Source organism: Mus pahari, chromosome 23 (assembly GCF_900095145.1).
Source record: "Mus pahari chromosome 23, PAHARI_EIJ_v1.1, whole genome shotgun sequence".
Taxonomy (NCBI): domain Eukaryota; kingdom Metazoa; phylum Chordata; class Mammalia; order Rodentia; family Muridae; genus Mus; species Mus pahari.
In genome coordinates this window covers 15,425,340-15,452,280 of record NC_034612.1, presented here as the reverse complement: position 1 = coordinate 15,452,280, position 26,941 = coordinate 15,425,340, and the positions used below count along the sequence as shown (strand labels likewise).

Here is a 26,941-nt window from a genome sequence, read left to right as displayed (position 1 = left end):
CACAGAGACAGACAGACAGACAAACACACACACATCCAGAGAGACAGACAGATACATACAAAGAGTCAAACACATACACCCACAGAGACACACACATAGACACACACACACACACACACACACAGAGACATAGAGAAAGATAGACACACACACACACAGAGGTGAGACATATAGAGACACACACACACACACAAACACACCAACAGATACACAAAGACACACACGCACACACACACACACACACACGCACACACACACATACACACACTCACTCACTCTTGCCCCGACCCATCAGTCTTTTCTCCACAGGCTCCGACCTGTCTGGCCAGGCAGCGTTTCTGCTCTTCTAACCCCACAAGTCTCTCTCCTCCTCCATTCTCACATGCGCCTCAGTTCCTTCTGCCCCAATGCTTTCCCCCTTGGCCCTTTCACTCAGTTCCTCTCCCGCGTTTCAAAATAAATGGCACTTATTTGTATTTCGGGGTGCTTGGGAGTGACACAGAGAGGCACTCACACTAGACAAGTGTTCTCTCACCAATCTACAGCCAAAGCCTGTGTGGGGATGTTTTTGAAGACACTTCCTGGTCCCAGCTTCCCTGACCTCCCTTGACCTTTAGAAGTTTCCTTGCCCCCATCTCCAGTGAGCTCATTCGTTTGGTTGATGTCCTACCAGGATGGGGATCCGGTGTGCTTTGTACATGGCTTTACTCCGCAGTGACAGCCTGGCTGGGGTGGGACCCCAGCAGCCACCACTGAGATCACAAGCCTTGCCGACTGACTCTGCTCCATTCTGGGGGGGGGCTGTGCCTCTGTCTCCAGGGGGCTGCCTCCTGATGCCACTGCCCAAGCCTCAGACCATGAGCCTCTGTCCCCTGGAGGGCCACTTCCTGAAGCCACCGGGTGAGTTGGTGTTCATATGTCCCAGACCACACCCAGTGGCCTGAGACCCTGGCAAGTGACCCTAGATCCAGGGTCTGAGTATCTTCATGTTTTCTCTTGACTCCAGCAACTTCTCACTTGTGTCTGTGCCAGGGCAAAGTCCCTACATATGCTGCTGGCTCCCCCCCCCACACACCCGTGACCTCTTCCTGTCCCACCACAAAAGCAGTGGACCAGGAGGAAGAGACCCAGTTCTCAGCAATGTCATCAAGATGGCTGTGGGTGGTGGATAAATAAATCACACCTGTCTTAGCCAAGGGCAGGAGAGACCAGGAGGTGGGGGTGCAGGTTTGCGATGCACGGCTTTTGGGAGTGAATGGGAGTCTTCAGCAGCCCTGGCTTGGCGTGGTCCATGTACAGTCCTCCGCAGCGGACAAGTTTAGGTTTATGAATAAAGCGAAGTCACTTCCTCCTCGGAGTCCCCCCCACCCCCCCAGTGCGGGATGCAGGGGACAGCAGGGGACAGCCGCTTTCTCCTGCCAGTGATTTATAAGGCAGGACCGGGGAGGTGTGGCCCACAGGTGCGAAGAACAAAAATAAACCGGGTGCTGTTACACCCCTGTAATCCTAGCATTCCAGAGGCGAAAACAAGTGAGCCAGGAGTTAAGTCATCCTGACTACAGAGGGGGCTGGAGGCCAGCCCTGGCGAAAGAGGCTGTCTAAAGGGTTCAGTGAGTAACGACGCTTGCCACCAAGCCTGTTGATTGGCGTTCGATCCTGGGACCCACACAGTGGAAGAAAAGAACAGGCTCTTTCAAGTTGTTCTCTGACCGCCGTGGTTGTACCACGGGCACATTCACACTCCGCACACAGACACTCAAATAACAAATGCAAAACAATAACAAATGCAAAGCAAGCAACAACGTTAAAGGCTGGGAGAAGTGGGGGCGGGGCTTGGGACTGTCCATTGCCTCTGATTGGCTCGGGTCACATGCTCATCTTTGGGCCAATCATTGTGTGTCAAGAAAACTTTATTTGGAAAGAGGGGCTCTCTCTGAGGACTCAGGTGGGGATGGAGCGATGATGTCCTATGGGTTGGCAGGAGGCAAGGGAGACAGGTAGCCCGAGTAGGGACAGAACCCTTGGCCCCTAGTTAGCACAGCATCACCCCAGGTTCCGCCCGCTGCCTCTCATGTACGTACATGGGTGCTTTCTTTGACGCTGGCTCCAGGCTTTTTTGAGTGGGGAGGCAGCTCGACAGGGTAAACTTAATAAATCTTAGGTTGTTGGGTCTTCAATACTTGGGTTTCTCTCTTTTTGTTTTATTTCATTTTTATCCTCATTGTTATTTTGTTTTTTTTTTGAAACAGGGTTTCTTTATGAGGTCTTGGCTGGCCTGGAACTTACTTTGTAGGCCAGGCTGGCCTCGAACTCATAGAGATCCACCTGCCTCCACTTCCCTCCTGAGTGCTAAGATTAGAGTATTTCACCACGCCCAGATTTTGCTACGGGCTATGGCTGTTTCTGCTTCTCCTTCCTATTGTTTATTATTATTCTTATTCTTATTATTCTTATTATTATTATTATTATTATTATAGGCAGGGGCTCACACTGTAGCCCAGGCTGGCCTCACACTTTTGGCAATCCTTCTGCCTCTGCTTCCCAAATCCTGGGACTAAAGGCATGTGCCACTGTGTCTGGCCTATCTTTTTGTTTGTTTGTTAAAATCACATGTTTGTTTATTTGTGTGTATGTGGGAGGGTGGGGAGGCCATATGTGTACTACACGCGTGTAGAGGGCAGAGGACAACTTGCACGAGTCAGTTTTCTTCTTCTACCATTATGTATGGGGTTGAACTCAGGCAGGCTGCCGGGGCTTTATTGGCTGAGTCATCTCTTCGCCCCTCTTTTTTGTTTCTTGAGACCGGGTTTATTTGTGAAACCCTGGCTGTCTTAGAACTCAATCAGTAGACCAGACTGGCCTCGAACTCACAGAGATCTGCCTGCCTCTGCCTCCTGAGTGCTGGAATTAAAGGTGTGCGCCATCACCGCCCAGCTTAGCGCCTGCGTTTTATTTTTCTCTTTAAGGACCCAGAGCTCAGAGGGAGCTGTGATCTGTTGAAGGCCATGGTTGGTAATCAGTGCTAGCGGTTGTGGGCCAGGTTGACCGCCAGGCTGGCCGGGGAAGTGGGGTGCTGGGCTAGGGGAAGGGAAGAGATCTCCGTAAGTGAGGGGTAGTCATGTTATTTTCTGGTGACTTCTGGGCAGTCTCCCAGCTCCCTCTCACCTACCTCTTCTTTGCTCTCGCGTGACTGTAGGAGTGGGAGGAGGTGTTTTGATGAAGTAGGAGAGATGTCAGGCCCAGGTATACCAAAGTTCAAGCTCTAAGCGCCTTCTCTGAGGCTTTGAGTGTGCCCTAGGATGCTAACAGTGAGAACCAGCCCAAGCCCCCTTCACTACACTTGGCATCAGGCTCAGATGCAGAGGAGGTGATCTGTCCTGGATGTGTTCTGCAATATAGCTCAGGAGTCAGCTCCAGCCCCAGACAGAGCAGCTGTTGTTTCTTACCCAAGACTCCGAGGGCACACCATGTCCTTCTGGACCTGTATGGGGACTGAAGCTGAGCTTCTGCTAGTGTCTCTTTGTAAGCCTAGCTGGGCTCTGGCTACCCACCTGTTTGCCGTCTGCCTGGAGGAGAGGTGAGAGGTGAGTGTGTTCCTGGAGGCTCACTGCCAAGGTTGTAAACCCGTTGGAAAGTCTCTGGGTTTGGGCCTTGGGGGTGGGGGGTGGGATGGCTCTGCCAATTCCCTGCTGGGTAACCTCTGGCAAGTGCCTTAATTCCTCTGTGCCTTTTCACCATGTTCTTCATCATGTCCTGTGTCTGAGGAGATCATACCTGTTAAGCGCCTAGTGTAACGAGCTGCTGGGTATCACTCGCCACGCTGACACACACATCCTCGGGGACCTGTCATCAATGCTTGCAACTCTTCTTCTCCCTGCTGCTCCGAGCTGTCACCGGGCTTGCTCATGGCACACCCAGCTTTCCCGCCAGCCTTAGAATGGCTGGTGATGTCTCAAGGCTGATTCTGCAGTTGCCCAAGTACCTTGCTGGCTAGCCATGTCCCAGTACACTCAGCCGCTGGCTGAGTCTCCCCACGTCTAGGTTTTTTTCTTTTTTTTCTTTTAAAAATTATTGTTTTGGAAAAATCGCTGACACAATGGGACAGTCGGTCACATTGGCACTCATCCAAACCTCTTGGCCTGGCAGAGGATATGCGCAGACCTCTGTTAGAGTCAAAGACACTTACCCTCCTGCCCACAGCCTGCAACTACGGGCTGGCCCCTGTGCGTGATGCCTCTGCCTCTGCCTCCAGCTCTGTCCCTTTTCCATTCAAATCTGTCTTATTTATTTTCTGCCAAGGTGGGAACTGAACCTGGGGTCTCCTGCTTGATGTGCCATATCCCCAGTCCTTTCTCCTTAAAAAACTTTTTACACTTATTTTATTTAAAGTTTTTTTTTTTTTTAAATTATGTGTGTGGGTATGTGCACATGAGTGCAGGTGCCTGTGTAGGCCACATGAGGGCGCCAGATCCCCTGGAGCAAGAGTTCTAGTGAGCCACCTGACTATAGGAAATGAAACTTAGGGTCTCTGCAATAGCACTACATGCTTTTAACAGCTAAGCTGTCTCTCTGGCCCTTATTTATTTATTATTTTTTTGTTTGTTTGTATGGGAGCTACATAGCGATTAGAGGACATCCCTTGTTGGTTCCCTTTTCCATCATGTTGACAGCAAGCGCCTTTACTTGCTGAGCTGTTTTTGAAGGCCCAACTCTTTCCTTATTATTTTGAGACACAGTTAGCCTCACTAAGTGTCCCAGGCTAGCCTTGGATGTTCAGTCCTCATGCTTTAGCCTGGGGTGGCAGGCTTGCCCACAGAGTCCATATTTGGTTGTAGCTGTTCAGTTTAGAGGTTTGTCCTGTGTGGATCTCCTTCCTCCTTTCAGTGGTGCAACCAGGTCTCTCTTGTCACCTGTTCTGCAAGTCTTGTTTCCCAGGAGCTGATGGCCAACTTCTAGGCAGGGCACCCTGGTTGTGGTTGCTATGTGCTCTTCCCACAGACCCTGCACATACACTGCCCAGGATTATCCTGGATGAACAGGCAGTGAAAGCAGCGGGGCTTAGAGTTTCCCTGCACCAGCCTCTGCTTAAGTTTCCTGGCTTTCCCAGCCCCATCTCCATGTTCCCAGAGGTGTTGACCCCTCCACTGACCAGGCTGAGGCCAGCTCAGGGCTCCCACCCACCCTTGCGGCTGTAGGAGTCCTGGCGTGTCAGAGCTGGCCTTCTGGAGTTGGAGGCCCAGGAAGGTGGGATCTGGGGGCTTGTCCTGCCCTGCTCCCTACCACCACCCCTGACCCCCATCCTGGCCTCTGAGCCCTGCAGGAATTCTAAGCCCTGGCCCTGGTCCCCTCATCTGGCCTCTTAGCCCAGGAGGCTCCCCTGGACTGAGAGCCCTATCTTAGCCAGTGCTCCATTGTAGCTGGCTGGGGTTCCGACCCCGAGGCGCTGACCTGGGGATCTCCTTCCCCTGTCTGTTCCCAGCCCTCACCGTGCCACTCGCGCTTCGTTTTTTATTATTGTGAAATAGTACAAAGTTCTAACAAAGGTCATAATACACATCCGTCAGGTTAAATCAGCCCCAGGTCAAAAGATGGAGCCTCGTGGGGGGCCACCACCCCTGGGTGCTCCTTGCCTTTTGTAGAACCTTATAGGTCCATCCCTGTATACCTGACTTGGTCTGGTTTTGAATTTCCCTCTAGCGTCTACAAACTGATTTTTATTGCTGTGGCATTTTGCTTTCATTGCTTGATATTTGTTTATTTTATCTTATTTTATTTTGAGACTGGGCCTTGCTCTGTAGCTCAGACTAACCTGGTATCAATCCTTCTGTCTCAGTCCCTGGCATGCAAGGCCCCCAGATGTGCACCGCCAAGCCTGGCCTCATTTGCATCCTGGCTACGGCCCGTTTTTATTTTTTCAAGTTCATCTATGTACTAGCGTATACCTGTGCCTCCTAACTCTCTGTGACTGGATGATGTTTTGTGTGTGTGTGTGTGTTTATGGTATAGAGGTCACATTGTGTTTATCTGTCTTTAGCCACGGCAGCCAGTGGCTCTCGTGGGTGTGGGGAGCGTGGTGCTGTGGGGTGTGGACACACGCTCACTTGTCATGTCTTCTTTCTCTCTCTCCTTCCCTGTCTGTCCTCCCATCCGTCAGTTTCTCCCTCTGTGGCTCATCCTCTCTCTGGCTTCGATCTTGAGTAGGTCCTTCGGTCTGCTTCAGCCCTGTCCATCCACATCACCGTGGGTGAGAGCTTACGTTCCGAGTCCTTGGGCTGGGGCCCAAGTGTTGGCTCAACCTTCTCCCAGCTGTGTGACCTAGTGCCATTGGCTCACCTCTCTGCCTTAGGTGGCTTGCTTGCTTTACCAGGCCATCAGCTGTGTGACTTAAGCAACATCCGCTTCCTTTCTGGCTCTCCTGGAGGCTACATGCCCTTGGCTGCCATGGCTGCTCTAGCTTACAGCCACTGCCTGCCTTTCCCTGTATCCCTGCGGCTGTCCTCCGTATCTCTCTCCTAACTTTTCTTGATGTAGACTCCAGTCACACTGCATCAGGGACCATCCTGGCTAATCTATTGCCTCCTCTTTTTTTTTTTTTTTTCCCCAACCTACTGCGCCCCATCATGGGCTCTGAATCCAGTACATTCCAGTTTGAGGCTTGGGGGTGGGGTAGACAGGTGGGAGTGGTTCGGCACCTGGAACACATCAGGCAGTGACGCTATGTGAACACCTTGAAATCAGAGTGGCTGGGACCCTTGAAAGACTGGGTCTCGTGGGAGCGAAGAGGTGCCCAGGAGTAGCCAAGCAGTAAGCAATTGTTAGGGGTGTGGGGTGGGGTCACACAGCTGCCTTTGAGTCATCGTGCTTCTGTAAGTGACCCCAGTGTCATTGCTGCACCCCATCTGTTGGGCCAGAATCTCCTCTTAGGTCAGAGGTCACTTTGGGGTGCATAGAAAGAATCTCAAGGAAAAAAAATCACACAAGAACAGGGGGTTTTAAGTTTATTTTGTTTATCCATTTGCTTACGTGTGTGTGTGTGTGTGTGTGTGTGTGTGTGTGTGTGTGTGCAGACCCAAGGATGACATCAGTTGTTTTCTTCTTCTGTCATTCTCTGTGGGAATCAAGGTAGAGTCTAGAATTCTGGTTACAGTGTCCAGGGAGGTGGTGGCATGTCCCAGCACTGGCCGGCCACTTAGCCAGGTGTTCCCATCTTATCTGGGTTGCTGTGTGCATATCTGGCTCCTGGCTCCTTGCTGTTGTCTGGTCTCTCCGTTTAATGTCTGTGAGAGCTTGTCTGTTTTCATGGTGACAGATGCCCTGGTTTTTCCAACTCTATCAACCACACACAGCACACGGAACACACTTCCTGGGACCTGCCACATTGGGTGGCCTCAGATCGGTCCCTGGGATGTTTGAGGAGGCAGCTGGCTGCCTTCTGTTAGCAGGCTGGTTACACAAGTGTCCATTCACCCTCTCAGAGTTCTGTTGACCAGCCTTCTTGAAGAAGACGACCTGTGGGTGTTTCAGTGCATGTCTGAGGTATGTGTGTGTGTGTGTGTGTGTGTGTGTGCACGCGCGCGTGAGTGTGTGTGCGCATACACCTATGAGTGTGTGTATATGTGTCGGTGGGTGCATTTCTGTGTACTTGTGGATACCAGAGTCCGGATTGGGTGTTCTCCCCCATGACTCTCGAGTTTGCATGTTTGTTTATTCGGAGGCAAGCTCTTAATCGTGTAGACTAGCCTGACCAGGAACTCACTATGTAGATCAGGCTAGCCTCGAACTTACAGAGATTGCTTGGCATGCACAAGGCCCCGGGTGCAGCCCCAAGCACCCCATGTCATCTCAGATTCTGCTTGGCTACTCTAGGGAGTAGGAAGTCAATCTGGCCTAGAGAGACACTGACCCCCAAAAGGAATCTGTGATGAAGGTCATGAGGCTCAGGAGTGTCTGGGTCTTGCCTGGGATGACAATTTGATAGAGGGCAGCAGAAAAGTCCCGCCAAGGGCTAGAGGCCAAGGACGAGTCTGTCCCGTCACCAGAGTTGAAATCAGGGTGTGTTTCTTTCAGTGGTGGTGCCCCAGCCTCCTAGAGAGGCCTGTGTTAGTCACTTAGGTCTAAAATTGTGTCCTTAAGCCTTGGGAATTTCATGGCTAGGCTGGGAGCTTCTAGTGTCTTGGGGGCTCTTGTCCCTCTCCATTCTTGGAAGTGTTCACCATTCCTCAGTTGACAGCATCAATGATCCTGTTTCTGTCTCTGTCTCTGTCTCAACGTGGCCTCCTCTGTATTTTCCTTTTCCTCTTCAAAACTGAGTTACTAGTATTATTGATGTGTATGTGCATATGCCTGCATGAGTTTACGTGCATAGCATACGTGCTTGGTCCCTGTGAAGGCCGGAAGACATCAGAACCCCAGGACCTGGAGTTACAGATAGTGTGAGCCACCACGTAGGTGCTGGGTATGGAACACCGATGCCTCTACCCATCGAGCCATCTTTCCAGCTTCCCTCCTCTTCTTTGAGACCCAACTTAAGTCCAACCATTTTGACATTCATCCCTATTTTGCGATGAGTCTCACCATGCAGCCGGCTGAGCTCAGACGCACTCCAAAGCCCAGGCAGGCTTTAAATTCACAACCCTCCTGCCTCAGCTTCCCAAGTGCTGGAGTGACAGGCCCGTTCTACTGCCCTGATCTGATATTTTTAACTTGATGACATCTGGCCAGACCCTGTTTTTGAATAAAGTCACACAGGGAGGGCATGGTCAAGTATCTTAGGATCACCACCTACAGAGATGCATGGCAGAGTACCTTTTGCCCAGACAGCCCCCACTGTGAAAATACTCTACAGGACAAAAATCACCAGCCTGCCCTGATAGCCGGCTCTCGAACTTGAAAGCAGGAAGCAACAGAATCAGAAGTTCAAGGTCATCTCCACGAATAGTGAGCTTAAAGCCAGCCCAGAGGGGAATGACCCTCTGGGAAGACAAAGGTGACATGACACTCGCGTCCCCCAGAGTCCTGAGCACAGAGGTAACTTTGGTTCATGGCTCTTTGTTCCTTGCTGCAAAAAACATGTTTGTGTTTAGAAGAGCCCCTCCCTGTCCTCCCTCTCCTGGCCCCCGGTACCCGTGCGCACTTCCTGCACTTGGCTGTCTCGGATTGGGCACTCAGATGGCTCTGGGTCTTCCCCTCCTTTCCAGAGCGCTGGAGAGATCAACCATGTTTCCCATCAGCCAAGGCCATGGGGGAATGGCTGTGCACTCAATAGCATGTCTCTGGGAAATTGGGCCTATTCCAGCACCATCTTCCCGTGTCTTCCGGAGCTTTCTCAGGAGATATATTAGTTTCTACAGACGCCACTAATTACTCCTGGCTGGGTGCCTGGAAATCACATCTGTGGATTAAGGTGCCACTAGAGCTAAGCTTCCTCTAATGCCCTGGGAGTCCTGACATATCCCCTATTCAGCATACTTGCTCACTTGCTTGCTTGAGCTCAGTTTGATTTCACCACTCATACAGCCCAGGACCCCTTGCCTAGGGAATGGGGCCGCCAACAGTGGACTAGGTCTTCTCACATCAGATAAGCTAATCAAGGCAATTCCCGCAGGCCAATCCAAATGTAGGCAGGCCGTCCTTCACTGAGACCCTCTTCCCAGGTGAATCTACCTTGTATCAAGTTGACAGAGCTAACCACCACAGGGTTGTAATTTTAAAAGACAAGACACATCGTTGGGTGTGCTTAGCTGAAAGTTGTGGCTTAAGTATGTAAAAGAGTAAAGGTTAATCAACACAGAATTTGGTCCCCGAAGTCACTTGCCGTGCTTAGTCACCCTCAGAGCTTCACAGTAAGAACCTTTCTCAAAAAAAAAAAAAAAAAACAAAACAAAACAAAAAACAAACAAACAAAAAAACCCAGCCGGGCAGTGGTGTTATACATCTTCAATCCTTTAATCCCAGCATTTGGGAGGCGCTGATTTCTGAGTTTGAGGTCAGCCTGGTCTACAGAGCGTTTGACCCTCCAGGTATCATGCTGTGTGAGGTCCAGGCAACTTCAACAGATCCAGATGCTCCCCCATCTCTTGAGGTCCACTCAAAGCATTTTCTGCAAGTGGAGCCTCACAGGCACTGAGGTAGAGGTACCCGCCTGAGGCCAGACGAGTGAACCTTGACTCAAATCCCCACGTCTAGGAACTTGCTGTGCATCAAGATGGCAGGATTTCTGGGGTAGCCCCTGGCAGAGCTGTCCCCTTATGGATGCTTGATCTTTCGTGGGGTCCTCCTCCTCCCTGGATGGTCATCTCTGGTGTGTGGCTGAGGGCAAGAACTTGATTCCTTACGCCTCTGTTTTCCCGCTTGTCAGTGGGGCTGGGGTTGAGAGAGATAAATGGGTCGTCATTGGGGAAATCGGAGAGGTGTTGCCAGGATCGTATCCAGCTGCTGGCTGGCGCGGGTAGCAAGGTGGCCAATTCAAGTCGACAGTGAAGAGAGGGCCCTCTAGAGAGACAGCTCATCACGGGGAAGGGTTCTTGCTGCTAAGCCCAGTAACCTGAAATCGATCTCTGGAACCCACATGGTGGAAGGACAGACAGACTCCTATAAGTTACCTATCTTCTGGCTTCCACACGTGTGCTGTGGTGCATCTGTGCCCGTGCACATAAATAAATAAATAATAAAAAAAATAAATAATTGAAAGGGTCTAAGAAGTGTCCTATGTTCCCTGTAATTCTCCCCTAAGTGTATGGCCGATGGCCGTATGGAGCGGAATGGAGGAGGCCGGGCCCAGGTCTAGCTACCAACTCAGGGCCTCATCTCCCAAGGACTCAGTTTCCCTGTCGGCAGAGTGGTTGGTGTTAACTCCTGGGTCCAGCTGTCAGGACTTAGGGGTCAGCCCACCTACCTATAAGGCTGTTGACTGGGGTAGGAATCCTTGACGATGATGAAGGTGTCCCCAGGTTCCTCTCACACCAGGGGATGAGTCGAAGGAAGGCGAGGAGAAGAGGCCAGCCAGGGAAATGGCCATGGCTGTGGGCGGGAGGCTGCAGTGGGCTGAGCAGCCTTGGCCTTCGAGGTCTCCCCACAGCTGACCTTCCCAGTCTGAGCTTTTGTGGTGTGCGGTCCAGGAGCAGATAAGTGGACCGAGTTATCAGCAGTCAGGGTCACTGAGTCCTCATGTGGAAGTGGAGGCGGGGGGGGGGGGTAAGGGGAAGGGAGATAGAGAATGGGCTTTGTTTCAAGGTAGAGGCCAATGGAGAGCCATTGTGGGAGAAATACATATACATATACATATACATATACATATACATATACATATACATATACATATACATATACATATACATATACATATACATACACACACACACACATATATATATCTTGCCTGGCCTCAGAGTGCCATTGCCCCCTACCCAGACCCACAGCGGGGTCTAGCTGAGCTCTGGTTGAAAACAAAACAACCCCCCCACACCCAAACAACAATAACAACAAAAAGCCTGTGGGATTGGAAGGTGCCTGTCTCCTAGCAGCTGGGATACCCACAAACTCCAGCTCCAAGTGTCCATTTAAGACACTTGGTGCCTTAAGTCACCTCCAGGTGTCTTCCAGTCCCACCAAAACCTTGGGGACTATTGGTTTGGCGATGGGACAGACGCGGAGGAGCAGGGTAGAGAGGAGGAGGACTCTGAGGCTCTTCTAGGGAAGCAGGTGGTCCCTCTTCCTGTTGAGCTGACTGCCCCGTTGCATGCTGGGCCCCTCCCAGGCCCTGGCGTTGCATGGAGGGCAGAGAAACGGGGTCTTGATGGACTGTCTGCAGGACTTAACACCTGCACAAAGAGGGGCTGGGGTAGTGTGACAGGCCGTGGTGAGTGTGGCTAACAAGGAGACTGGTGGGGGAGGGGCCTCTGGTGCTGAGGAGAAGCAGGCCCCTCTGAGGGCCAGACCAGGAGCATTTCCACCTGACGGAGAAAACGAAATGAGTGTCCGAAGTAGCCTACATGTGGTGAGCGCCCTGGAGCAGATAGATGTTCAGGACACCTGTCGCGGGGCTGCAGGCCGCTGAGGGTCAAAGGTCATGCACACCCACAAGGACAGCCTCTTAGTAGAACTTAGTAGGTCATAGGTGATGTTGCTGGTGCTGTAAAGGGTGCGGCTGCCATGGGAAGCTGGCATCAGGTCCCTGTCCCGTGCAGCTGTCCTCCTGGGGCATCTGGACCCCCACACAACAGCTGAAGGTAGAGGGGTCCCAATACTTAGTGATGCTAGATGGGCGAATAGGAAAACGAGATGAAATACAGAGAAGTGAGCTGGAGGCAGACGGCTCAGAGGTCAAGAGCTCACATGGCTCTTCCGAAGGACCGGAGTTCGGTTCCCTGCACCCACATCAGGCGAGTCACAACTACTTGTAACATCAGCTCCAGGAGATCTGACACCCTTCTGTGAGCCTCTTTAGGGACTGTGCACAGAGCAACACACACATTAATAAAATTAAGATGAGATCTTCAGAAATGAAAACAGGGCTTTCCAAGAGGGAATAAAATACAGCCTTATGAAGGAAGAGAGATTTTCTTCCTTCCTTCCTTCCTTCCTTCCTTCCTTCCTTCCTTCCTTCCTTCCTTCCTTCCTTCCTTCCTTCCTTCCTTCCATTTTTCTTTCTTTTGGAGACAGGGTTTCACTATATAGTCCCCGGGTATATAATTCAAACTTGTGATCCTCCTGCCTCAGCTTTAGAGTCCCGCGATAGCTGCTGCAGAGGAGAGAATTCTCCCACATGCTGGAACATGGATGAACGCTGAAGTTAGATTCTGAAAGACGGCAGGATGGTTGCAACCTGATTTCGTTTACCGGGGCCCCTTGAGCACCCAGGTGATGAGGTTGGAGAAATGGGGTGCTAAGGAGGTAGTGGGGAGCGGGGAAGGGGCCGGGTAGAGTGTTGAGTGGAGACAGGGTCTCAGAAGGACATGGAAGGGCGTGGTCATTGGTGGGGACAGTTGCCCAAAGCTATGGGTGTACTTAACACCATCAGAATGGATGCTTTAAAACGGCAGTGCCTTTAATCCTAGCGTTGGGGAAGCAGAGGCAGGCAGATGTCCGAGTTCAAGACCAGCTTAGTCTACAGATGGAGTTCCAAGACAGAGAAATTTTGTCTGGGGTTGGGGGGTTGAGGGGTTGGGGGACTGGGGGGCGGGGAAGCAACAAAACAAAACCCAGGTCTGGAGACTTCAGCACGATAAAAGTGAATAAATCATTATGGTCGATGTCCCCTGAAGGGACATAGGTCACAGCCCTCCTTACTCTGGCTTGTAGAAGGGGGACCCAGTGGCCATGATGACCATGTTCCAGACTGATGGAGTGTCTTAGAAAACCCCAATTCCCTGGAAATATGGCCCTGAGCTGATAACTGATGCTGGCTGCCACTACCCTTCCTCTGGGGTTTGGCAGCACTCTGGGATTGTTCTTGAACCCCAGCCAGTGGACAGCTGGAGGCTCTGTGGTATATCTTCCTTGAAGTGTCTGGGAGTTGGTATCTTCCTAGGGACAGCCTTGTGTCCCAGGCTATCGCATGCAGTGCCACAGGAAGGAGCCCTAAAGGGGCCAGGCAGCAGTCTGGGGGAACCAGGTTGGAGAGAACGGAGGATGGGGGGCCCTGGCCAACCCCAACTTCCTTGTGTGGCACCACTGGCTCAATGGAGAACTCACACATGTCTAACGTCTGTAGCTGCTACTGAAAGCATTCTCTAGAAGTCACCCAAAGCAGGCTCGCTCAGTCTAAAGTCAGGGCTACCTTCCCGGTCCGGTTGGGCTCTACCCAATAGGTGAACCATGTGTGTTTCTAGAGGGGTCAGAGGCAGAGAGGCCTTGGGTGGGTAACAAGATAGTCTGTTTCTGTGTCAAATGCATATCTGGCACGTGGCTGTCGAGAAGCAGAGACGGGAGGATCCTGGGTGTGAGGCTGGCCTGAGCTATACATTGAGATCCAGGCTAGCCTGAGAAAGACGACAAGAAAAGATTCCCATTCACCACCTGGCTTGGACCTTGGTAAGTGGTAACCATTGGCGCCAGGATCCAGAAACAGGAACTCCCAGAATCCCTTGGGCCACCCAAAAGGTAACCGGCCCTCTCCCTTTCTTTTCTTTTTTTTTTTTTTTTTTGAGACAGGCTCTGGCTGTGTCTCTGGCTCTCGTGGAAGACACACAGCAATCCCTTTGCCTTAGCCTAAGTGCAGAGATTATAGACGTGAGTTATACTAACCTCCTCTGCATGGATTGGCTGGACCTAAACTGACTGAGCTGCGCTCTCCATCAATTTGCTTCTTGGATTTCAGAGTGGCAGCCTGACCTAGCTCTGCAGTGGCTTGGTGCAGCTCAGCCTGAGGCTGGTGAGATGCTTACAAGTCATAGCTGGTTGCTGCTTGGTGCTGGGGGTCATGTCGTGAGCAAACTGGTCCCTGGTCAGTGGGCTCCGGATTAGGTCCGTGATGGAAGCCTCTAGGAATCTCGCTCAGTCTCTCCCTGGTTGTTTTCGTCCCTCTGAGGATTGAGTGACAGATGGCAGATAATTGGGGGCGGGCGACAGGCTTCCGTATTCTGCTTGAATGGCTGTTACCCAGTGATGCGGTGCTGCCACCGCATGCCGGCACATGCATCTGATGCTCTGGGTGTTTCCTCTCATGTCCCTGAGTCATGCAGAGTCAGGAGGCCTCTTCTCCACCCGTAACTGTTTCCCTGAGGGCAGAATCCAGTTCGGTTAACTCTGCTTCGCAGTACTAAGTACCAGTTTGGGGCCTCAGAGATGGGGGGTGGGGGTGGGGCACGGCAGGTTAGAATGAAAACGAGCCAACAGGTTCATGAACAGCCAAATGACTGACTAACTGACTGATTGAATGAAATGATGAATGAATGAAGTGTTCTCAGCCTGTGCTGTTCTGGGTCAGGGCTGAATGGGAGGAGGATGTGGCCACCGTGTGAGCCATGGGGTTGGGGTTAGAGGGAAGGCTGCCTGTGGGAGGCAACCACAGCTGAGCATCGCCTAGCTTTTCAAAGGGAGCCAGAAACGAGGCTTTTGAGACTGACCTTGGTTATGTCTGACAGGGCTTGGGGGTGGGGGTGGGGGTGGGGGTGGGGAGACGGGACTGAGGAATCGGATGGCCACTCTAGGTTTGCTTTTTGTTTGTTTCCTTTTCTGGGGAGTGTGTGGTGTCAACTTGACAGGGTCTAGCATCACCTTGGAGACAAATCTCTCGGGATGCACCTGTGACGGAGCCACCCTAACTGCTGGACCAGAGAAAACGGAGAGAAGGAGCTGGTCCCAGCTGTCATTCACCCCTCTCTGCTTCCTGACTGTGGGCACAGCCTGGCAAGCTGCCTCTGGCTTCTGGCTTTATTGCCTTTCCACCGCGATGGACTGCGGCTTTGATCAGTGGATCAGAAGGATTAGCCTTCCTTAAGCTGCTTCTGTCATATGTATGTATGTATGTATGTATGTATGTATGTATGTATGTATGTAGCAAGCCAGGGGCCTGTGCACATACCACACAAGTGCTCTGATGTTAATCTGATGTTAATATTTGGCCCTTGAGACTTGAGAATCAGAGTTTCTATCGAGTCTGGGAAAAATTACAGCACACCAGAAGCCTGTTAACTAGTAACAGGCCCCAGAGCGAGAGCCAACCTCACACGCCTCCTGTGAGGTTCTCTCACTGACAGCTGTCTGTGGGCCAGACACGGTGGATATTCGCATCTGCTCCCTGGTGAGCATGGTCGGGGTTCTCCTCTGAGGGACTTGATCTGGGCGGTCCTTGGGAACAGAAGGAATACGGCCCAGGGATTGGCATACACATAGGTGCCCACGTGTTTGGGTCCAGTCCAGTCCAACCTGGGAGCTTCCTGAGACCCCTGGAGTGGCTCTCACTCCGCTTGTCCCCAGGGGAACTCACTAGGTCCTGATGTTGCCCTAGAGGATGCTGGGACCTTCTGATGGAGCCACCTTAGCCCTCTTTCCTGGGGCTCTGACTTTTCTACCTGGACAGGTTCTCTGCTCTGTCAAGCTGGGGTCAAAGTGAGGTCACAAGGCTTATACCTTGAGGACACCTTTCTACTTCTGTCCCTAAGATGTGTCTGCCTGCTCCTGTGTGTCACGGGAGCAGAAACCAGTTTCCCCGTAGCCTGAGGGACTCACCAGCCACACCCTTTGACGTCTAGGGAATCACTGGAGGATGAGATTAGGCATCTCCCAGCCGCTTGAGTGCGGAGGTCGGCTTCACCCTTGTGTATTAAGCTACTGTAGCAAAACTCTTGAAAACATTTATGGATAACCAGTGGGCGGGTGCTGACATTTCCCCAGGATGTACGGTGAACAGGTACTTAGCTCTAGCAGGCAAAGCCATGGCACCGACACAGTTCCACCAGACACCGTGCACGCATTCTGGTTGCCCCAGAGCCTTGCCAACACTCGTGATTATCAAACCTCGTTTTAGCTGTGCTGGTATACGTCATAGAGATTCTTGTGAATTTGGAAGATATGTCCAGAGTTGCGGGGGGGGGGGGCGCTTTATGATGTCACGGGCCGCCAGTCTTTATGTTCTGTCATCCTTTGGGTATGGTTTTCCGTCTCAAAGCTGCCCCGTGATCCAAAGTAGCTCTGTAGCTCTCTCCATCAGAACCAAATTTCTGGGTGGGGACAGCGGGTGTTTCACTGAAGCCACCGGAACTTTTAGTGTGGCGGGGAGGGGCTGCTTTTACAAAGATTGGTCCTGTCCATTTTCTTCCCTGCTGTGATTTAGGCCTGGCACACAAGCCTCTTGTGCACTGGGAGCTCAGCAGAGGCCGGCCGTGCAGGGATGCCGGGAACTGAACCCAGGTCCTTTGTAAGAGCAGCCAGTTTTGCTCCTAACCACTGAGCCATCTCTCCAGCCATTCCTGGTGTGTGGTGTCACTAAACCCTAGGCTGGATTGTCCTTTGGGTCCCATCCTCCCTGTATGTATAGTAACCCTACAGGGCTAGTACGTTGTGACTGGCTGGCTGGCTCAGAGCTGACAGGGTGTCTCAACCCAGATCCAGGGCTGGTGATCCCAGTGGCAGTCACCAGAACTACTGTTTCCTCTTACTCCTCTTCCTTGTCCTCCTCCTCCTCCTCCTCCTCTCCCTCCTCCTCTTCTTTCTCCTCTTCCTTCTCTTCCTCCTCCTCCTCCTCTCCCTCCTCCCTCCTCTCCCTCCTCCTCCTCCTTTCCCTCCTCCTCTCCCTCCCCTTCTCCCTCCTTCTCCTCTCCCTCTCCCTCCTCCTCCTCCTCTTCCTCCTCCTCCTCCTCCTCCTCCTCTTCCTCCTCCTTCTCCTATTACTTCTCTTCCTCCTCCTCCTCTTCTTATTTGGAGACAGGGTTTCTTTCTACATTCCTAGCTGTCCTGGAGTTCACTTTGTAGACCACCAGGTTAGCCCTGAACACAGAGATCCACCTGCTTCTGCCTCCCAAGAGCTGAATTAAAGATATGAGCTGACCTCTGTCAGCCTGGCTCAAAAAAAGCCTGTTTTTGTTTTTGTTTTGTTTTTTTTTAACCCGACATGTGTTTGCTGTGTTCCTTGGGGGAGGGGGGGCTGGATTTTGCAATTCCCCAGGTCAGATTAATGATTGCTTTGGGAGGGCTGCTGCAGCACCTGAACTGATCCACATTGGGCAGGGCCTGGAGAGGCTAGGAACAGCTTCCTGGAGATCCTGTGCAGTCCTGGGTGGGGACAGAGCCTGGGGGAGCTTCCATCTCTGTGATCTTCATGGACCAGAGGCCTCTGAGCCTGGTGCCTGTGCCTGGGATATACGGTCAGATAGCCAAAGAGGTGTAGTGTCCGGATGTGTCTTGTTACCCACGAAGAGGGTCCGTTGGGTCCCTATCACCTCCTGTGGGGGCCTTGATCAGCTCCAGCTGCCTTTTTGTTTGTCTTTCGTTTGAATGGAGCCTCTGACATCCAAGTGTGTTTGGTTCCTGAAGACTGACCTATATATACCCTGGCCATCAGAGTACCTGCTAACCCCCGGACCACAGTGTTCACTCCCGGTTTGGCTTGCCCAGAACCCACCTCAGACTCAAGGCCTTTGTTTCTCTGATGCCCAGCCACCCTACCCAACCCCACTCTGGAAGGCAGATGGCTTATTCTGTGCTGTACCACACACCCAGGTCACTGCTGGACGCAAAGCACATTCCTAGTATGTATTGGGGTCAGGGGGGAGCAGGGGTCCAAACAAATGATCGGAACGCTCACAGACCCTTGCGGTGTGGAGCGTGGAGATTGCTCCAGTTTTCCTGTCTCTCGGGCACTTGGTGTGCATTTTGGACGTCCCTGAGGCTTGCAGAGTGGAGTCGAGGTATCGTCTGGCTCCCTATGGAAGGAGGAAACCTCTGCGCATTCGTCTGTCAGTATTGCTGTAATGAAAGATACAGGCTTGGTGTTACCATTACATCTGATAAGGCCACTTCATGTTGCTTCGAACTGCTTGGAGCAGCTATGAGCTGAGAGATTACAGTGGGGAAACCAGAAAGCAGAAGCAAGGAAAGTCTGCGCCACTGCCGATCCCCAGCCCTTTCCCATTGAGGCTGTGCCTCCTGAGGGTCCCATCGGTCCCAAGGCTCCAAACCACCACCCGAAAGCATGAGGATAAAGTGTTTGCAGAACAGACGTTTTTAAGGTCATGATCTTGTGGGCCAATGAGTGTCCCTTAAAGAAGACAGAAAAGGATGTGCAGCAGAGAGGAGGGGACAGAGAAGCAGGGGTGGGAGCCAAGAGTCTGTAGGAGGCCAGAAGGCTCACCGCTGGACCGCAGGGATGCTTTGGCCACAGCGGGTCCAGGAGGTTGGTGCCTGGTAAGGCTCCCCACGTGGGAGCTGTGGTCATTGGGACCTCCAGGCCTGTCAGGGTGCCCGCCCCTCGGGACCATGCTCACATGGTCTGATCAGCAGTCAGTCTGTACAGGAGGCCGGCTGCAAAGCCCCTGTGTGGAAGTCAAGGGTCCTTCCACCCCTCCGTCCTGTCCTACACTGGGCTGGGGACCAGCTGGGAAGTTCAAGCTTGTGGAAGCTGATTGAAAAGGAGACAAGGCCAGGCATGGTGGTGCACGCCTTTAATCCCAGCACTCGGGAGGCAGAGGCAGGCGGATTTCTGAGTTCGAGNCCAGCCTGGTCTACAGAGTGAGTTCCAGGACAGCCAGGACTACACAGAGAAACCCTGTCTCGAAAAAACAAACAAACAAAAAAAAAAAAAAAAAAAGAAAGAAAAAAAAGAAAAGGAGACAAATTGCGGACAGAGAAGGTGGGATATTGTACTTCATCACACATCCCGAGGCTATGGTCCCCCACTTGGCTGAACCCGAAAAGCCTAAGTTCTGGGTCGGCTCAGAAATATTCTTTTGGGTTAGAGGCAACTTAGTGGCACGGTATGAGGACTGGGGTTCTGTCCTGGCATCCCCAAATGCCATTATTTGTGTTATGTGTGTAGAGGTCAGAGGTCAACCTCTGTATTGTTCCTTGGACCCAATTCACTTTTTTTGGTTTTTCGAGACAGGGTTTTTCTGTGTAGCCCTGGCTGTCCTGGAACTCACTCTGTAGACCAGGCTGGCCTTGAACTCAGAATTCCACCTTCCTCTGCCTCCCAAGTGCTGGGATTAAAGGCATGTGCCACCACTGCCCAGCTTTTTTTCTTCCCCCAACCTTTATTTTTTAAAGCATGTGTTTTAGAAATATACATGTGTGTATGTATGTCTGTGCACATGTGCATACTCAGTGACTTTGGAGGCCAGAGGATGGTGTCATATCCCATGGAACTGAGTTACAGATGGTTGTGAGCCACCAAGTGGGTCTTGGGATTTGAACCTGGGTGGTCCTCTGGAAGAACCCAGCCAGTGCTCTAACCACTGAACCATCTCACTTTGTTGTTCAAAGGCAGGGTCTCTCACTAGGATGTAAGTCTTGCCATTTTTAGGCTAGCCTGGATGGCCAGCAAGCCCTGGGCATTATCCCGCTGTCTCGACCTCTCCAGAGCTGGGATTACAAGCATACACCACCATGCCTGGCTTTGTATGGGGGCCAAACTCGTCTCCTTCCACTTATGAAGCAAGCACTCTATGGCTGAGCCATCTCCCTAGAATTCCAAACTCTGTTCTCAAGAGCACACTATGTCAAAGGTGCCCACAGGATGCTGGGCCCTCTGGGGGTTTGTTTCCTCCAGTGATGGATTCTGGCGTTCCAGAATTGGCTTGGGCTCCCTTCCTCCAAGTCCTCTGAGGTCCTGCCAGGTGCCTGACGCTGCTCAGAGCTCACGGTTCCAGCGTGAGCCTCATTGCTGGGGTTTATGGCCTGGCAAGGAGACATGAGCACAATACACAGGATGAGTTGTTAACGTAATCGGGAAGGCTGGGAGAGCCTCGGAACAAACAAAGAGTGGGTGAGGAAGCTCAGGGCTCGGGGTGGGTTGTGTGAGGGTTCCTGTGCTCAGGAACATCGAAGGCAGAAGCCACAAACAGTGCAAGGGGCCTGGTGGGTGAGGGTGTGTGAACATGCAAGGCAGAGAGCAAGGATGCCAGTGGCCTTAAGGACTAATGGGGGCAGCGGTAAGACACGGCACTAGAGATGCACTGGGCCAGACAGGCATAGGCTTACAGGGCAATGTTAGCATGGTAAAATTTAAAATAAACAAACCAACCAACCATTTGGTTTGGGGATGGCCATACATACATACATACATACATATGCCAGGGCGCATACAGAAGACACAGGACACTTTCTTGGAGTCCTCTGTCCTTCTGTCGCGTGGGTCCCTGGGACCCACCTCTGGTCCTTAGACGTGGTGATTAAGCTCCTTTATTTTGCCAGCCACAATCTGAAAGATGCTGTATCCTGGGCTTCAGAGAGGGGAAGGCCACTCCCCACAGGCATTCCGTTCCCCACTCTGGTCGCTGTACATGAGGCACCTCATGCTTCGGCCTCAGGAAACACCCCAACCACCTGCTCACAGAGGGAACCCGCCCATCACCCCATGGTTTTCAGTGAGATTCTGGCTCTGTGCCCCAAAGAGCCAAGCAGGATCTTTGGGGGAGCCTGCCCTTTCTGCTCTCCTGAGAGTCCTCTGGGTGGGTGGCGAAGGGAGACCATCTGTTCGAGATGAGGGCCTGCGGGCGCTCTCCACAGTTCTGCTGGCCTCACAAACCTTGAGAATCCCTCTGGGGCAAAGTTTTCAAACTGGGATGTTATCTTTCTGATATGGGTTGTGACATCCCTGGGGTGTGTGGGTAACTGACGCTTAAAACATGACGTGAGTGTGGTGGTGATGATGGGGTGCCAGAGAAATTGCTCAGAAGTTAAGAGGAGTGAGCCATCTCCCACCCTGCCCCCACAAATTAAAAAACAAGCAAACAAATAAATGAAAGTCTGAAACACGGTGTGAGCCAGGTGTAATGATACCCCAGGATCCCTATAATCCAGACATTGAAGAGGCGGAGGCAGGAAGATAATGAGTTCAGGGTCATCCTCAGCTACATAGAGGGTTCAAGGCCAGCCTGGGCTGCATGAGACTTCATCATGTTACAAAAAAGTCCCAAACACCCTAGAGGGTAGAATAATATCAAGTCAGAAATCCTGGAGTTGGGGTGGACATCATTTTGTACTGGGGAGGTTGCCCTGGGTGGCAGGCAGCATTTGGGAGTTGGTATTCAGGGTGCTGTTCCAGGTAGGGGCTCCGCAGAGCCCCAGGCACTGCACAGATATGATCTACGTCAGAAGTGCACACAGCTACCCACTGGCTGCCCGGACTATGTACCTCACCCATGCCCTCACTTATTTTATGCAGTGTTCTGGGGAAGTATAGTCTACCTGACTTTACAGTTGACCTTTTAAAAAGGACGAGTGAGTTTCAGTGTCGGTGTACAATGGAGGTGCCATCGAGACAGCTCAGTGGGTGAAGGCACTTGCTGCCACGCCTAATGGCCTGAGTTCGATCCCTGGGGCCCACATGGTGGAAGGAGGGAGATGGCCTGCAGACTGTCCTCTGACCTCCACACATGCACCCTGGCGCCTACCCATATACACAAATAAGTAATTGCGGAGATTAAAAGAATAAAAACCTTTATTGAGACACGCCAGCCTTGTCTGTTCTGGGATTTCTCACAGTAGGACTCACAACGCCCTGTGCACATTTCCTTCTGTATTCTCTCCCGCTGTAGTATGCTGAGTCCTTTCCCTTCCCTTTTTCTTTTTCTTTTTGAGACGGTCTTATGTAGCCTAGGCTAGCCCTGAATTCACTATGTAGCTGAGGATGGCCTGGGACTCCTGATCCTCCTGGCTGTGCTTCTGGAGGGCTGGGGGTGACAGGTGTAGGCACTGTGCCCACTTTATTCAGGGCTGGGGGTAGATCTGATTTAATCTATTAGGTCACACACACACACACACACACACACTCACACACACATTACATACATGCGTGTGCGGAGCCATGTGCACCCGTGGGACTTGTCTCGTGTTGGCAGAGGCAGGTTGGTAATCTCCCAGCAGCTCTCCAGATGTTTCCTAGAGCCTCGGTTTATAAACACTCCTGTCATGGGTGGACACGGAGCCCCGCACGCTTGCTCGGCAGGGCAGCCTTTGCTGGAACGCCCTCCTGGGACCTTTTCCTGGCAAAACCTGTTTTGTCTTTGTTTTGTCCTCTTGCTTCTGTGAAGCGGGCGATTGCTGTGCAGCAAGGCTGGCCTCAGAAAGCCAGCCATCCCTCTGCCTCAGCTGCCTGAGTGCTAAGGTGACTGGCGAGTGCTCCGACAGTGTGCGTCCCGACAGCCTCTTGATTTTTTTTTTTTTTTTTTTTTTTTTAAGTTTTTCACCGTGTGTTTATTTGGTGATAGAGCTTGAACCTAGGGCCTTGCATGTGCTGGGTAAGCTCTCTTCCACTGAGCTACACCTACATTTTCTTTTCTTTTAAATATAACATCGTTTATTTAGTCTTTGAGAACCACAACATTCATACAACGTATTTCAAGGATACATGCTTGCTACTCCTCTCAGATCCCCCTTACAGGCCACTCCTGATTGTATATCCATTTTGTTTTTGTTTTTGTTCTCCCCTTTGAGACAGGATCTCACTATATAGCACTGGCAGGTCTCAAACATAGTTGCTTGTGCCTCTGCCTCCCAAGTGTTGGAAGTAAAGTCACGCGCCACCACAGCCAGTACTTTCTTCCTGTCTTGTCTTTTCTTTGTTTTTTGTTTTGTTTTGTTTTTTTTGTTTTGCTTTTGTTTTTCGAGACAGGGTTTCTCTGTGTAGCCCTGGCTGTCCTGGAACTCACTTTGTAGACCAGGTTGGCCTCGAACTCAGAAATCCGCCTGCCTCTGCCTCCCAAGTGCTGGGATTAAAAGCTTGTGCCACCACCGCCCAGCTCTTCCTGTCTTTTCTTTTCCCCCACTTAATCCAATTACTGTGGCCCGTATACATATGGTAGGGGCAGTTTCACACTATGCGCAGTAAGCAAAATAGAAGCACTGGGGATATGGGGGAACAGCACCCCCAGAGCCCGTGAGCTCTCAGCCATTTGATTCTCTGCCAGATTTATAATACCAGGAATGTTTTTCATCCGATGGAGAAGGCCTTTAATCCAGTCAGAGAGTCATTGGCTAGTCCCATAATACCTGTGCCACTAATGCGTCCACTGGCAGATCTTACCAGGCTGAGAAGCTGCAAGGTAGTTTGCAGGAGTCACAGCTGCCTGCTGGTGCCAGGGTCTCTCTGCTCCAGATGTTCAGGCTGTGGGTGACCGATGGCCACAGTTGTAGGAAGGTGCAGCAGGGCATCTCTTCCGGTAGACTCAGCGGGGGATTTTTCTTTCAGAGGGTCCGGCGGAGGTTAGGCTAGACCCAGCCATGGCTTCCGTGACTCCGGCCTTGCAGTACTCAAGGACAAACCCCAGGCCCAGAGAGCCAAGCTAGGCCTGAGAGTGTGTGACCCAGTGTCCGCCTGCCTTGGTTGGAGTCTACTCTGACCTGCGGCTGGATCTGATCACCAGTTCTGGCTTGCCAGCTCCGCTGGAGCCTCTGCCTGTTGTTTCTGGCTCTTTGGGGACAGTGGGGGTGGTTGTCCTTGTCCTGGCAGGTCTTGTTCAAAGACAGTCAAGGGTGATGCAAGCTGCTTGGCTTTTGGACACTGCTGTCTCTGATGAGCCGGGGGTGGTGACTCTTAGTGCTGTGGCATTAGCAGAGGTCCCAGGTCAGGGAATGGGCCACCTCTTCCTCCTAGCCTTGGAGAAAATTGGTAGTTCTGTTTTGAGACAGAGAGTCTCGTTCACTGTGTATCCCAGGCTGACCTCAAGGTTACCATCTTCCTCCTTCAGTGTCCCAAGTGCTAGGATGACAGCACGCTAGGGCAACCACCAAGCCCCGCCCCCGGCCCTGCTAGGCAACCACTAAGCCCCGCCCCCGGCCCTGCTCACTGTCTTTCTGTCCCTCACTGCTGGTGACTGAAGAATCCAGTCCTCTTCCTTCTCCCCGCTCAGTACAGTCACACAGCACTGGCTCTGCCCCAGCCCCGCCCTCCATGCATAAAGCCCCTGTCCCCCCCGATTTGGTAAAAAGCTCCACGGGACTGGAGACAGCCAGCCTGTCTACTTCCCACTACTGTCTGCCACTGCGGGAACCTCACCTGTCAAAAATGAATGAATGAGTGACCAAATGAATGAATGAATGAATAAAAGAACAAAGGGATAAGGGAGTAAAAGTGAAATGATCAGTGAATGAATGAATGAATGAACGAACGAACGGCTTTCTGGATGAGTGATTGAAAGAATGGAGTGACAACCACCTGCGCAGGGCTCCAGCCCTAGGAGCATCTCCCCTGATGAGCACTTTCCTAGCCTGTGTTTTGTTTTGCTGTGAAGAAAGACCATGACGGAGACAATTCTATATTATAAAGCATTTAACTGGGGGCTTGTTTACAGTGTCAGAGGCATAGTCCGTTATCCTCATGGCAGGGAGCATGGTGCAAGTTAGGTGGTCTTAGTGTTGGAGCAGGCAGACGGAGGGAGACCTATGATGGACCCTGGAGCGGGCTTTTGTAACCTCAAACCCTGCCCCTAGCGACACACCTCCTCCAACAAGGCCACACCTCCTCCGGCAAAGACACGCCTCTTCTTCCAACAAGGCCACACCTCCTCCGACTAGGACACACCCCCTAATCCCTGCCCATCGGCGACACACCTCCTAATCCTTCCAAGCAGTTCTCCAACTGGAGGCTAAGCTGCAAATATCTGAGCCCGTGGGGCGTCCTCATTCAGTTCACCACAGCCAGCCTTCCAGATGAGCCTTGGAGGGTCCTTGGCGCAGGCCAGTCTCAAGCAGCTGCGGCAGAGCCATAAAGTGGGGAAGCCCCTCCTCACACTCCTCCCTCCGTCTTCCCCACAGAATGTCCGCATAGACCCGAGCAGCCTGTCCTTCGGGATGTGGAAGGAGATTCCTGTGCCCTTCTACTTGTCTGTCTACTTCTTCGAGGTGGTCAACCCCAGCGAGGTCCTCAACGGCCAGAAGCCAGTAGTCCGGGAGCGTGGACCCTATGTCTACAGGTGAGGCCAGGCAGGGTGGGGTGGGACTGTGTGTGGGGGGGGGGTCGGGGAGGGATCTGCCATGCTGAGTTTCTGAGACTGATTGCTCCAGAGACAGAAGCCGGAGGCCACAGTGACTGAGAGTTTGTGGAGAGGCAATGTGTGTCCGAGGCGAGTGCATACGTGCGTGTGTGTCCTGGGGTGAGGGCTAATGTGCATGTGTATGTGTTGTCCCTGGGAGCCGGGCACAGAGGGCCCAAGTGCGCACAAAATGGGCAAAACCGGCTGCTATTGAGTCAGAAAAGTCAAACCAACGTAGAAGTGAAGCCAGGTCTTTGACACCTATGAAGTGAGCCTCGCTGGGCAGCGGTGGCACACGCCTTCAATCCCAGCACTTGGGAGGCAGAGGCAGGCAGATTTCTGAGTTTGAGGCCAGCCTGGTCTACAGAGTGAGTTCCAGAACAGCCAGAGCCATATAGAGAAACCCTGTCTTAAAAAAACAAAAACAAACAAACAAAACCCAAAAAACAAAAATGAGCTGCAAGCAAGGAGGGGACAGAGAAAACAAAGCAGGCTTGTGTCTTAGAGATGGCCCCTGTGGGCCTGTGTGAGGAAGACACTCATGACTTCAAGCATGGGAGGGAGACACATGAGCCTGGGACAGTAGCATGAGCCGTGCTAAGGTCCCGAGGCAGGAGCATTGGGGAACAGTGAGGGAGCCAGCTTATGGTACAGGTCCCCCTGGGGCAGAGAGGTGCAGGGGTCTGCCCGCCAGTGGCTCTCTCCTCAGATTCCTGTGGGTGGAGCCACCTGCTGAGGTGGGAGTATTATTATTCCATCTTACGGATGCAAAAACTGAGGCCCCAGAGGTAGAGAGACTCATTCAGGGCATGGCCCAATCCTGGTCTCTCATGGTTGAAAACTGTGGATCCAGGAGCGACTGCCTGGTCCTCCACCTTGGACAGAGTTTTAACTTCCGTATGCCTCTTTCCCCATTTGTGAGATAGAGGTAATGGTACCCACCGTGGGTAGGTTCAAGGATCGGGTGAGATAGTTAGTTGGAGCCACTTAGCTCTGTCTGGTGTGCAATAAACTCTCAGTAAATGTTACCTGGGTGGATATCTGCTTGGTGCTTGTCAAGTGGAAGGGAGTCGTGGTGGGGTTGGAGTTGTTTTCCAGAGGCTCAGAAAGCCTTTTGGCTCACCAGGAAAAGCAAAGGAGAGCTGATTGTCTTGCCTTGGGCGGACATCGAGGATATAATCAAGAGGTGGCAAGCTTGATTTGGTTGGTCTTGTTGCTGTTGGGTTATCAGTGTACCCTCACCCCAGGGCATGCTGGGAGATGATGAGAGCTTCCTTGTGGCCTCACAGAGCCACAGCTGACTCAATGCCTTT

General features: G+C 52.1%; 1 protein-coding gene across 3 annotated transcripts in view; it reads left to right on the top strand.

Moving 5' to 3' along the window:
- The window catches only part of Scarb1 (scavenger receptor class B member 1), a 64,304-nt gene that overhangs the window by 11,850 nt on the left and 25,513 nt on the right, over window positions 1-26,941 (top strand). For all 3 annotated transcript variants that reach the window (XM_021222710.1, XM_021222709.1, XM_029533717.1), the window contains exon 2: window positions 25,411-25,568. In XM_021222710.1, coding sequence (XP_021078369.1) covers window positions 25,411-25,568 — 158 coding nt within the window. The remainder of the gene's footprint in view (window positions 1-25,410; window positions 25,569-26,941) is intronic.